Raw genomic sequence first — 12310 nt, 5'->3', positions numbered from 1 at the left:
AGTAGAGACGGGGTTTCACCGTGTTGACCAGGATGGTCTCGATCTCTTGACCTCGTGATCCACCCGCCTCGGCCTCCCAAAGTGCTGGGATTACAGGCTTGAGCCACCGCGCCCGGCCAGGGCTTCAATTTTGATAACTAAAAAGGAGAAAAGTTGTGGGTGACTGGATAGATAGGAAGAAATTTGGGAGGAAGGAATGGATTGGTGGCAGAATCCCAATGTTGATTGAATCTCTTTATTGATGTGGAAGGTTGCAGTGCTAGGAGCTTCTTTTGCCAGATCGGGAATAGTTTACCTCTCTGAGTTCTAGGTGCAACCCAACACTTTAACAGGTCAGGAGGGATCTTGTACCTTACGTGGGCAATGTGGCCATCCCCTCAGAGTGGGGTGCTTGCTTACAGCTGTGATGTCCTATGAAACAAAGTCTTGGTCAGGACCAGTGAGGGGATGTCACTGATATGATGCCAAGGCTAAGTTCTTGGGGGAAGTGTGGGGCAAGCATCTGGGTCCTCTTACCAAAGCCCAGGCGTAAGTTACAGGCCTTTCAGTATCGTGCAGGCAGTCGGGTAAAGCTGTATTGTTGACTCTCAAAGGTGAAGTCAAATTGTGGTTGGCTGTCATGAAAAAATTTTAGTGAGTAAAACATGTTAGCCAAGCCTGTGCAGTAACTCCAAACCATTTGCCCATGTTGTTTTGAATGTCATCCATTAAGGTGACAATATTTAGTAGAGATGCTCTAATGAAGAGAATAGCATTAACTTTCTGTAGTCTACAATAATAAGTCCAGTCATCAGTAACAACTCACCTTTAAGCAACTAAAAGGTGAGATGGTAGGAATCAGCACCCCTTGTTTACTAAGTCAGTCCCGACAGGCTGGCACCCTTCAGTGCCTTGTCTCAGCCAGAGCAGTGGTGTATCTCCCACCTCAACTGGATAGTGCAAGGCTAACTGTTTCCCACAGGGAACCCACCTACCAACAGTGTAAAAGCCTTCGGCTTGTTCCCTGCTGACTGAGAAGGTCTACTCAATAATGGGAACAAGAACAGAAGTATTTCTTAGCAAAATGGGACTTTATTTATTTATTTAGAGATGCAGTCCCTGTCGCCCAGGCTGAAGTGCAGCGGAGCAATCTCGGCTCACTGCAACCTCTGCCTCCCGGGTTCAAGCAGTTCTCCTCCCTGAGCCCCCCAAGTAGCTGGGATTACAGGCACATGCCACCACACCTGGCTCATTTTTGTATTTTTAGTAGAGATGGGGTTTTGCCATGTTGGGCATGTTGGTCTTGAACTCCTGATGTCAGGTGATTCACCCGCCTCGGCCTCCCAAAGTGCTGAGCCATTACAGGCATGAGCTACCACACCCGGCCATAGGGAATAACTTTAATAGTTAAGTGGCTTATTAATCTTCCTTCCAAGCCTGTCATTTCCTTGAGGGGTCCTTTGAAAGCATGAGTGCTTCCTGGGATTAGGGAGATTTTAGCATCCACATCCAACAGAGCCAGCTTGTGGTGTTTACTTTTTGGAGCCCAAACCACAGTTAATGGAATAGGGCAATTGTCTTCCAGGGGAACCTGATTCCACAATCACCAGATCCCTGCGTGGGGTGGATACCTGCCACTGGTGAAGATCAGGGGCAGGCACAGAAGGTGGGGATGGCTTGAAGGAGACACCATAATCTGACCCTGGTAAGAACTGTAACTGCCCATGGGTTTCTCAGAGGTCACCCAATTTGGGATCCCTTAGGTTCTAGTATAACCTCTCTTGTTCATCTTGGCAGGGGCATGGTTGCAGGTGGTTGGTTTGGCTTGTGGGAGGGAAGCAGCCTCGTGGTCGATGGTAATTTTGAAGAGTCAGGGCCAGAGAGGGAAAGAATAAGACCCTAAGATGTAGGATTAGGACGTTTGAGTGGGCAATCAGATAATTTTGACCTTTCTGCTCCAAATTTCCTTGAGGCCTCCCTGATGGCCTTACAGGGGTTCACCATTCAAAGCTTCCCTCCCAGGGACAAGGGATGTTCCCTTGGCCTCATGTTCACCCCTACGCCCACAAATTGAGGGGGCAATCAGGGAATTTTGACCTCCCCACTCCAGATTTCCTTGAGGCCTCCCTGATGGCCTTACATGAAGTATATGAGAACCTTGGCTTTGTCTGGCCCTAGGCCCTACTGCAGCCTTTGCAAGGCGGAGGTGGGTCAGGCAGGCTGGACTGTGCCACCCTCTCCTCCCACCTGCTCCAGGGTGTCTGGTGCTTCTTGCGGACAACTCTGGGTGCCTGAAGAACAGGTGAGTCATATAAACAATTTATTGTCCATGAGGCCAGGGGTGCATCCCTTGTCCCTGGGAGGGAAGCTTTAAATGGTAAACTCAGACTGGGGACTCTGGTCCCCACCTTAGAGCCTCCTTGCTCTGAGTAAGGCCACATTTCCTGAGTTTTGGGGATGGCCTGCCAAAGATGGCAGATAGAGGGACCCAGCCTCCTGGGCCCAGGCCTGCCCAGCTTCCTCCAGCCTACCGCCTGGAGCAGGAGGGCCCAGCACCATTCTTGGCCTCAGGGATCTGTCTCATGGGTGACCAGGTGACCACTCAGGTCCTGGAGCCTGACCATCCCTGCCTCCTTGTATGAACGAGGGTGGTGGCCAACCTGCCTACTCATCACCAAGATGACTAGTTGCTATTCAGGCCCCCTAAGGTCATTGACTTGGCCTTCTGGGGTTTGCATAGCTCCCAAGTAGCCATGCACTGCTCTGAGAGGGCTCGCCCTGCTTTGGGCTAGATTCCAGTACTGGTCAGAGCCACAGTTGGCTCAGTCCCTTTGGTGATCACCTTGGCTGCTGGAGACCCCAGGCTCGGGTTGAGGCCAGATCAGACCCCTCTGGGCCTGGGGCTTGTGCCATGTGAGGGGACTCTCTCCCACAGCAGGTCAGCATGAGGACACAGGACACTGTGCTGGCTGGCCAGAGCTATGAGAATGCCACACATACCCTCCCCTCCAGAGGCTTCCAAGTACCCAGCTTCCTGTTGGATGTTGGTCTCAGCTGGCTGAGGGACCATCTGGGGCTTCCAGGCAGCTTGCAGGATAGGCTGCTGCCCTGGCTCCTTCCAGATCATGCAGGTCAGTGAACCTGACAGGGATAGGACATGGGCCACCATGAACAGGAGGTGACTCGGGCTCTACCTGTGGGTCTTCAGAGGGCTGGGCAGGGGTCAATGATGGGCCCCAGTGAGGTTGCAGGGCCAGTTCTGTCCATGGTCCTGGGAGTAGCCAGGGAGGTTGTTCAAGGGATGGGGGCCCAGCATTCCTGCCTGAAGCAGTACTCTGGGAACCATGGGCCCTGAGATCAGGGTCCAAGGGAAGGTTTGGGAGTGAATAACCACCAAACTGGTGGTCTGTCCTGGACTGGGGACAGGCTGGCCAGACCCTGAGCTCCTGGAACCCCCAAAGAAAGGCCTGTTGCCCTGGGCTCTTTGGAGACCCTCATGCCACTGGAGGTCTCGGCCTTGGGAAGAACCTGGCCAGGCAAGGGACAGGGAGGACCACACTCCTGTTTTGGGGGGACTATCCTTATGGGGAGGCATGTTCTCACTCTGTCATCCAGGCTGAGTGCAGTGGCATGATCATGGGTCACTGCTGCCTTGGCTTCCTAGCCTTGAGCAATTCTCCCACCTCAGCCTTCCATGTAGCTGACACTACAGGCACATGCCACCACACCTGGCTAATTTTTAATTTTCTGTAGAGATGGGGTCTTGCCATATTGCCCAGGCTGGTCTCAAACTCCTGGACTAAAGTAGTCCTCCCACCTCAGCCTCCCAAAGTGTTGAGATTACAGGTGTGAGCCACCACGTCTAGCTGAGCTTTCCTTTATTTTTGAAAGATAATACAGGAATAATCATGTAATTTTCATTTTTCTAATGTCCTGGTTGAATTTTCATATCAAAACTACTGCTGGTGTCACAAAATAAGCTGAGTAGGCTCTTATATTTTCTGAAATCTTGACACTTTCTCTTTATTAAGTGATTGATTGGCAGAATTTAGCAGTGAAGCTATCTGGGCCTGGAGATGACATAATGAAAATATTTTAATTTGGAGGTTAAATTTCTTTTAAGACACTTCAGGGGTTTGTTTTTGATTATTGCAAGTTGAATTTTTCTATGAATTTGTCAATTTTACCAAAATTCACATTTATAAAGTTACTTGTGGCCAGGCGCAGTGGCTCATGCCTGTAATCCCAACACTTTGGGAGGCCGAGGTAGGCGGATCACCTGAGGTCAGGAGTTCAACACCAGCCTGACCAACATGGAAAAACCCCATCTTTACTAAAGATACAAAATTAGCCGGGCGTGGTGGCACATGCCTGTAATCCCAGCTACTCAGGAGGCTGAGGCAGGAGGATTGTGGTGAGCTGAGATCACGCCACTGCATTCCAGCCTGGGCAACAAAAGTGAAACTCCGTCTCAAAAAAAGTTACTTCTAATATCCTTACTCTTTTGAATCCTATTCATTTATAATATTAATCATGTTTGAGAATATATATATATGTGTGTATATATATGTGTGTATATATATATATATATATATGTATGTATTTGTTTTTTTTTTTTTTTTTTTTTTTTTTTTTTTTTTGAGACAGTCTCGCTCTTGTTGCCCAGGCTAGAGTGCAATGGTACAATCTTGGCTCACAGCAACCTCCACCTCCCGGGTTCAAGTGATTCTCCTGCCTCAGCCTCCTGAGTAGCTGGGATTACAGGCACCTGCCACCACGCCGGGCTGATTTTTTGTAGAGACGGGGTCTCACTATGTTGGTCAGGCTAGTCTTGAACTCCTGACCTCAGGTGATCCACCCGCTTCAGCCTCCCAAAGCGCTAGGATTATAGGCATGAGCCACTGCACCCGGCCAAGACTATCTTATTAGGTACATACAAATTTGGAGAACTTTGCCAATGAACTGAATATAATTAGAACTAAATGTGTTTACCCCTAGTAATTATTTTTGCTTTGAAATTGCATCTTTTATTAAATAACTGTTCTTTGCCTTAAAATCTGTTTTTTTGTTGTTGTTGTTGAGACAGACTCTCACTCTGTTGCTCAGACCAGAGTACAGTGGCATGATCTCTAACTCACCACAACCTCTGTCTCCCAGGTTCAAGCGATTCTCCTGCCTCAGCCTCAGATTACAGGCATGCACCACCACAGCTGGCTAATTTTTGTATTTTTAGTAGAGATGGGATTTCACCATGTTGGCCAGGCTGGTCTTGAACTCCTGACCTCAGGTGATCTGCCCAGCTCAGCCTCCCAAAGTGTTGGGACTACAGGCATGAGCCACCGCACCCGGGCTCTATTGTTTGATATCAAATAACTACACCAGAATTTTGGTGTGTGTATGCATGGTAATCATTTTTTATCCTTTTACTTGCAAATGTGATATACATTTAAGAGTTCTCTTTGAAGTTCTCTTAGTAGCTTACAGTCTGTAGATGTGGCTGGAGAAATAAACAGAGGCCAGATCATAAAAACATCAGACTTTCCTGAAAGCAAGAATGGGGGTTTTAATAGGTTTTATCTTTCCACTAAGTGTTTGGAGGCCAGCGTCTTTAATAGTGTTAGTCACCCTCAGTGCTCATAGAAGAGTTTATCCACATGAAGCATATAATAAACATTTTAAAAATAAAAGATTGCTACGAATAAGTTTCTCTAGTGTATCTGTTTTTATCCTTGAACCACAATCATGCTGTCTTACTTCTTATATAAACTTTTAAATATTGGTATCTGATACCGCAAGTCCTTCCATCATTTCCTCTTCTGCATGGTTCCACTTCCTTCTCTTGGCCCTTTGCACTGTAATGGATCTTTTACCATCACCTCATCAGTCAAATTATTATAAGGAAAAAGAGCTGGCTGGGATTATATTGAGATTTATTAAATTAAAGAATGAATTCCAGGAATGCTTGTTTTCTTAAATCCACAGCTGCTTCTGGCTCACACTCATCCTGAGAGAGCAGATGTTGGTAAACCAGCCTCAGTGTGGAGGGTTTCCTGCCGGATCCCCAGTTGGAGCCATCCCTGGGCCTAGACTTCCGTCTCCCTCACTTCCGAATGAGTGCTCAGTCATAGGAAGCACACAAGAAGCCCTCAGGGCAAAAGTGCCTGTGCCTGGTGCTACCTTCCCCAGGAACCCCCCAAAAATGAGGGCCATGAGACGATGCCACTTTATTTATTTCCCTTCAGAGAAATGGAGGAGGAACAGACATAACACAGAGACACTTGAGGTTTTTAGAATCTATAACCTCATATACCGAACTAGTTAGTGTTTAATATCTCTGAGAATAGAACCAACTCGTCCTTCCACTTGCGTTTCCAACATGAGGACGCTTTACTCTCTGCACTTCTCCTTGACCAGGAGGCGACCCCTAGGGAAGCAGCACCAAGGCAGGCACTGCCATTCTGCACAGGCAGGCCTTGACTGGCAGCAGAGCTCACTGTTCTGATGGGTAGGTCGGCAGCACACAGACTCACCAAGCACAGGCTGTGAATCTCCTCTGCTGGGCTGGATGCTGTCATGATCTTGGCTAGGAGCATAACCTCTGCCTCAAGACCAGCCCTCACAAGGGTTAAGGGGCAGGGTATGGTGTGGAGTGGGCCCAGTGTGGCCATGGGGAGGCCTTGGAGGGTGGAGCCAGGCAGGTGGCAGAGGAACAAGTGGACTGGGTGGTCCTTAGGCACAGGCAGACAGGACCAGGGCCAGCTTCTCACCCCTCCGGGATGAAGGGCCAAATCAGCTCCGGGTTCAACAGCGACTCCTCAAGAGGCCGGTCCACGTGGAAGTCATGAACGTGGGGGGGGCCTGGATGGGCCTTGGGGGCAGGTCCCCCTGGACGCTGAGGAATCGGTAGCTCAGATGGATGGGCAGGCAGAGGAGCTGTGAAGAAGTACTGATGGAGGAGAGCCTGGGGGTGGCAAGTAAGGAACAGCAGAAGGAAACCAGTCACCTCCCTGTCCTCAGCCTCAGGCAGATGTTCTTTCATCTATGCATTCAGTGGACTCAGTGTCTGGGTATTTTCTGAGTGTCTACTATGTCTGAAGCACTATTCCAGAAGCTGGGGACACAGCCTTTAATAAAACAGACAAAAGCTCTGTCTTTCTGACGTAGGTGGGGGTGGGGAGTAATAAACAAGATGAAGTAAAATACACCGTATGTCAGATAATGATTAGTGCAGTGGGAAAGGGACAGCAAGAGAGAGGAATGAGGAATCCTGGAGAGAGGTTACAGATCTGAAGCATCATGAGGGAAGGCCATCTGAGAGGTGACATTTTAGCCAAGACTTGAGACATGAGCAAGTGGGACATGAGGTTCCAGGGCAGAGACAAGTATACAGACCCCAGGGGATGCCCTGCTGTGTGAAGGAGGCCCTGGGGCAGGAAAGCAGTGAGCACAGGGCACAATAGCTGGCAGCGTCATGAGGTGATGGCACCCAAACATGCGACACCTGTGGGCCACAGAAAGGACCCTGGCTTTTCCTCTGAAATGGAGCCATAGGAGGGCCCTGGCAGAGCAGGAATGTGTCCTGCTCTATTTGGATAAAGTTACTCTCTCTGCCAGGTGGAGAAGAGATTAAATGGGATGAGGGGAGACCCAGATTCTAGGAGGCAATCAGGAGATAAGGGTCAGATGGCTGGGGTGCACTGTGGATGTAGAGCCCACAGGAGCTGCTGACAGTGGAGACCAAGAGGGCATGTATAAACACATGCTGTTGGTGCTGCGTGCAGAGAGGGGACAGGGACCCCTGAGAGACACGCCCTGACACCTGTCAGCCCATGATCCTGTGGTCCTCATCGTCCTCCCGGGCCTTCCAGCCATAACCAGCCTTCCTTGGTCCTCTCCTCCAGGCCTCTGCCCACCATTTCTCTCTTCAGCAAACACCTCCTCAAACATCTCATGCTTAAACCTTCCCTCCACCAGAAAGCATGGCTTGACCCCAAAGTCGGCCTCGCCTCTCTTCTGGGGCTCCCACACCGGGACACCACAATCTCTTGTGACCTTTTGGGCCTGGAGCTACCTTACCACTAGGAGTGCCCCATGGAGGCAGGTCTGATTGTTCACCGTCTGTGTGGGGCCCAGGACAACCCCTGCCACGTGAGGATGTGCAGAAAATACTTGCTAAAGGAATGAAGGAACGAGTCCCCAGTGCTCCTCCTACAGGATCAGAGGCAGCCCAGAAGTCAGCACCCCCGGACATGTGCTCTCCTGTGAGGTGGGCACGCCCCTCTTAGAGGCCACCCTCAGGAGAACTCTAGGGATGTCCAGTGGGGTCTGCTCAGGAGAGGCACACCTGCTCCAAGGTCCCTGTCCCCTGGGTTCCAGATGCCTGGTGCTGCTGACTTCTGAGAGCCGCTGACTTGATGGGGTCACGTGGCTACCAAGTACAGAATACCAGGGTGATGGGGAGGGGAGCTGAAGGAGTAGAGACCCCAGCCTCTCGCCTTACCTTGGAGGCTGCGATGCGCCGGCGAGGAGGGTAGAGGAGGAACTGACCCAGCAAGTCCAATGCCTGGGGAGAGGCGTCGGGCAGCACCTCCTCCAGGGGCACGGGTGCCTGTTCCTTAAAGGAGATCTTGTTGTAGTCCGGCAGCTCAGTGAGCTCCTGGGCCAGAGAGAAGGAACAGGGTCCATGAGAGTAGTCCCCGACCCTCACCACACCCTCTGCTGTCAGCTCTCAGCCCCTAACACACCCTCATGTTGGGGGTGCTCTCCCACCATGTGTCTCCCCGACCCACTCAACCACCCCTACATTCCTTCATCCATCCCCTTGCCCTCTCAGATGGCAGCTCTGTGCCCAGCTTGCTGAGACAGTGCACATGTGTATACTGGGGTGGAAGGGGACAAAGGACAAGACCTACCCCCAAACCTGCATGACAGCAGGAAGGAGAAATCCCTCAGTTGGGGCAGGACAGTGGTCCCTATCCATCAAGGGGGGTTGGGGCCAGGAGAGAGAAGGTTCAGGGGAGGGAGTGGTCACTTGCTGTTGGGGAGTGGAGTAAATCTGCCCCACACCCATCCCACCAAGGGGCCCTACAAACCGGCCAGACTTGAGGGCTGGGGGTGCCCAAGATGCGAAGCACACAGCAAAGCTGTTCAATGTCGTTCTCACCCGGGAAAAGGGGGGACCCATTCAACAGCTCCCCCATGATGCAGCCCACGGCCCTGTGGACAGAGTCCCAAGCAGCTCAGAGATCTCCCACCATGGACCACAGACCCACCCACAGAGCAGCTCTAACACCGCACTCCAGGGCAAGGCTCCCACAAGCCAGCCCTGGAGCCTCATGTCCAGGGGCCCAGTCCCTGAACCCTCAAAGCCCTCAACCCTAGAACCCAGAGCGAAGTCCCAGCTGTTCCAAGACTTCTCAGAGACTCCTACTCTAGGACACACAGCTCCCCTGCACTTTCTGGGGCAGACCTGCAAACCTGCCCCAAATCTCAGACCCATGGGCACGGCCAACGATCTTCTTCTTGCAAAACAAGCTCAGAGCTTTCATGTCCAAGGATACAGGCCACTGACAAGCTCAGAGATACCATATCCTGGAATCTAACTCCAGCACACACCAGCTCAGACCACCTCCCCACTTAGCCCTGAAAGCTTCCTACCTGGGACCACCATTCTCATCCCACCTGACCCCCACCTAGCTCAAAGACATCATAGTGAGGACCCCAACCCCGAAGTGTTCAGAATACCCCAACCAGGGAAGACACCCTTAAGGGAGCCTAAACTCCCACCATGGAAAAGACCACCAAACAGCTCAGAGACCTCAGAGCCTAGCAGAAATCCACAAGCCATGTTACCCTTTGACCACCCATGGGGGTCTTACCACAGATCGACGCCCTGGTCATACTGGCGGGCACCATACAGGAGCTCAGGGGCTCGGTACCACCTGCGAGGAAGAGAGCTGGGCACTGGGCTGAGACAAGAATGCCTGGGGAGGTGACCCCAGCCCCACAGCAATGTCTGGAGAAAAGGCCCAGAAACATCTCTTCCCCATGGCGAGGGCTGGAAGGGATCTGGCCCTCCCTACCTGGTGGCCACCTGGTGTGTGTAGAGGCGGCTGCCATCTGGGGAAAAGACTCGGGCCAGGCCAAAGTCCGCTATCTTGAGCTGGCCTGAGGCACTGATGAGCAGGTTGGCAGGTTTCAGGTCCTGAGAGTGCCAAAGGAAGGATCAGTCCCTCCAAATCTCCCACAGGACCTTGGGACAAGAGGGCTTGGCAGTCTAACCACCCAGGTAAACCATGGTCCCTGCCTCCTCCAGGGCTGTGCCCAGGCTGCTTACCTGGCGGCCTTGACCAGCTCTGTCCCCACTTCTGGTCATGCTTTTCACAAGGGCTAGCCCCATCCCCAAGTCGAGTCAGCTCCCCAGACCCCACCCCCGGCCTATGCTGAGACTGACCCGATGCACAATGTTGTTGGCATGGCAGAAGGCGACACCCTTGAGCAGCATCTGCAGGTAGCTCTTGACCTGTGCCTGGGCTAGTGGCCTCTGGGCATGGCGCACCACCTCAGCCAGATCCGACAGCATGAACTCAAAGGCCAGCACAAAGCCTGCACCATGTGGGAACACAGCCTTCAGCTGCACCACCTGTGGGCAGGACATTCTGTTAGCCCCTAGATTCCAATCACCAGACCCTCTCTGTGACTGAGACCCCAGCCTAGGCCCTGACAGAGAACCAGGTAGACAGAGAAGGTGACATGGGACCTGAGCTAAGAATCAGAAAGCTCCGTGGTCATGACTTGCTCTGCTCTCCTGAGATAAGGTGGGCCCCCACTCTAATTCTCCATGAACACTCAGGGAAGAGGTCTAAAGAAGGTCATTTAGTGGCAGCATCTGGTCCACCCACCTGCCTGAAAATCATCTGGATGGTCACACATGAGATGGACACACAAGTCTCCTCCTTTTTCCTCTAGATCCATCGAATCCCAGCACCAAGGAAAGGACACCAGAAATCCCACCTTTCCCAGTGCTGGGACAGCTACAGACACATCACAAACACTGAGGCCACCACCGTCAGAGGAGTCAGGCTACACAGAGCTGATAGACAGGACTCTTAAGGAACTCACAGCACAGAGGACTAACAAATTAAATGAACAAATGGGATATATTCAAATTCTGTAAGCACAGGAGCAGAAATAGAAGAAGGCCAGGCATGGCATCTCATGACTGTAATCCCAACATTTTGGGAGGCCAACATGGGTGGATGGCTTGAATCCAGGAGTTTGAGACTAGCCTGGACAACATGGTGAAAGCTTGTCTCTACAAAAAATTAGCCAGGCATGGTGGCACATGCCTGTAGTCCTAGCTACTTGAGAGGCTGAGGTGGGATGATCACCTGAGCCCAGGAGACTGACTGACTGAGACTACACAGAGCCAAGATCACACTGCTACACTCCAGCTGGGTGAGAGTGAGATCCTGTATTAAAAAAAAAAAAACCAAAAAACAAACAACAAAAAACAGAAATAGAAGAGAGGATAGTGTGATTCTGTGTGAGTGGAGAAAAGGATACTTCTTTATTTAGATGGGGTGGGGCTAGATGAGGACCCAGCTTGTGGGGATCTGGGATGAAGCTCTGGGCAGGGGGAGAAGCAAGTGCAGGGAGGCTAGAGGGATGTGAGAACATGAGGTTGTTTAAGGAAAGGATATGTCTGCCCTGTTCTGTGCTCCTGGATCCTAGATAGGTGCTGGTCCCTGAGATGCCTAAGAAGTTGTATTGAATGAGAGAAAAGGGAGAGGCCAGCTGGAGGTGGGTACATGGTGATCGTGCTCTAAGTGTAAAGAGAAGCCACCAGGGCTCTTTAAAAGCAGGGGAGCAGATGACTTGACTTACACTTTTGACAAAGCTCTCTAGACTGTGGCTATGGAGAGCAGTGGGAAGGCTGCCACTGTTGTTCTGATGAGTGGTGGTGATGACTTGGGCAGGGAGCAAATCGGGAGTATGTTTTAAGGTTAGAAACTTCAGAATTCCTGAACAACTGGATGCAGGGACCATATCACCATATCGCCAGCTTCCTTATGGATCTCTTTCCACCTATCCCACACATGGCTGTCTGGAAGTCCTTTTATCTTCCTCAAAAAATCAAAATAGGGATGGGCACAGTGGCTCACATCTGTAATCCCAGCACTCTGGGAGGCTGAGGAGGGTGGATCACAAGGTCAGGAGTTCGAGACCAGCCTGGCCAACACGGTGAAATCCCATCTCTACTAAAGATACAAAAATTAGCCGGGTTTGGTGGCAGGTGCCTGTAATCCCAGCTACTCTGGAGGCTGAGGCA

The 12310-nt window shown here is 51.3% G+C and overlaps 1 protein-coding gene across 14 annotated transcripts in view; it reads right to left on the bottom strand.

The window, feature by feature from the left end:
* Window positions 1–5524: 5524 nt before the first annotated feature.
* Window positions 5525–12310, bottom strand: part of CDK20 (cyclin dependent kinase 20) — a 9130-nt gene continuing 2344 nt past the window's right edge. For 2 of the 14 annotated variants that reach the window (XM_017528485.2, XM_017528492.2), the window contains 6 exons: window positions 10433–10621; window positions 10062–10183; window positions 9858–9935; window positions 9072–9195; window positions 8480–8635; window positions 5525–6940 (listed from right to left, as the gene is read on the bottom strand). In XM_017528485.2, coding sequence (XP_017383974.1) covers window positions 6743–6940; window positions 8480–8635; window positions 9072–9195; window positions 9858–9935; window positions 10062–10183; window positions 10433–10621 — 867 coding nt within the window. In that variant the 3' untranslated portion in view covers window positions 5525–6742. Of the gene's footprint in view, window positions 7106–8479; window positions 8636–8891; window positions 8952–9071; window positions 9196–9857; window positions 9936–10061; window positions 10184–10432; window positions 10622–12310 lie in introns of all 14 variants that reach the window. The other 12 variants (XM_017528486.2, XM_017528488.2, XM_017528489.2 and 9 more) reach the window with 9 other exon arrangements.

The sequence above is a fragment of the Cebus imitator genome, unplaced genomic scaffold (genome assembly GCF_001604975.1).
Source record: "Cebus imitator isolate Cc_AM_T3 unplaced genomic scaffold, Cebus_imitator-1.0 Scaffold53, whole genome shotgun sequence".
Taxonomy (NCBI): Eukaryota; Metazoa; Chordata; class Mammalia; order Primates; family Cebidae; genus Cebus; species Cebus imitator.
The sequence above is the reverse complement of the archived record's forward strand: the minus strand, read 5'-3'. Positions and strand labels throughout refer to the sequence as shown.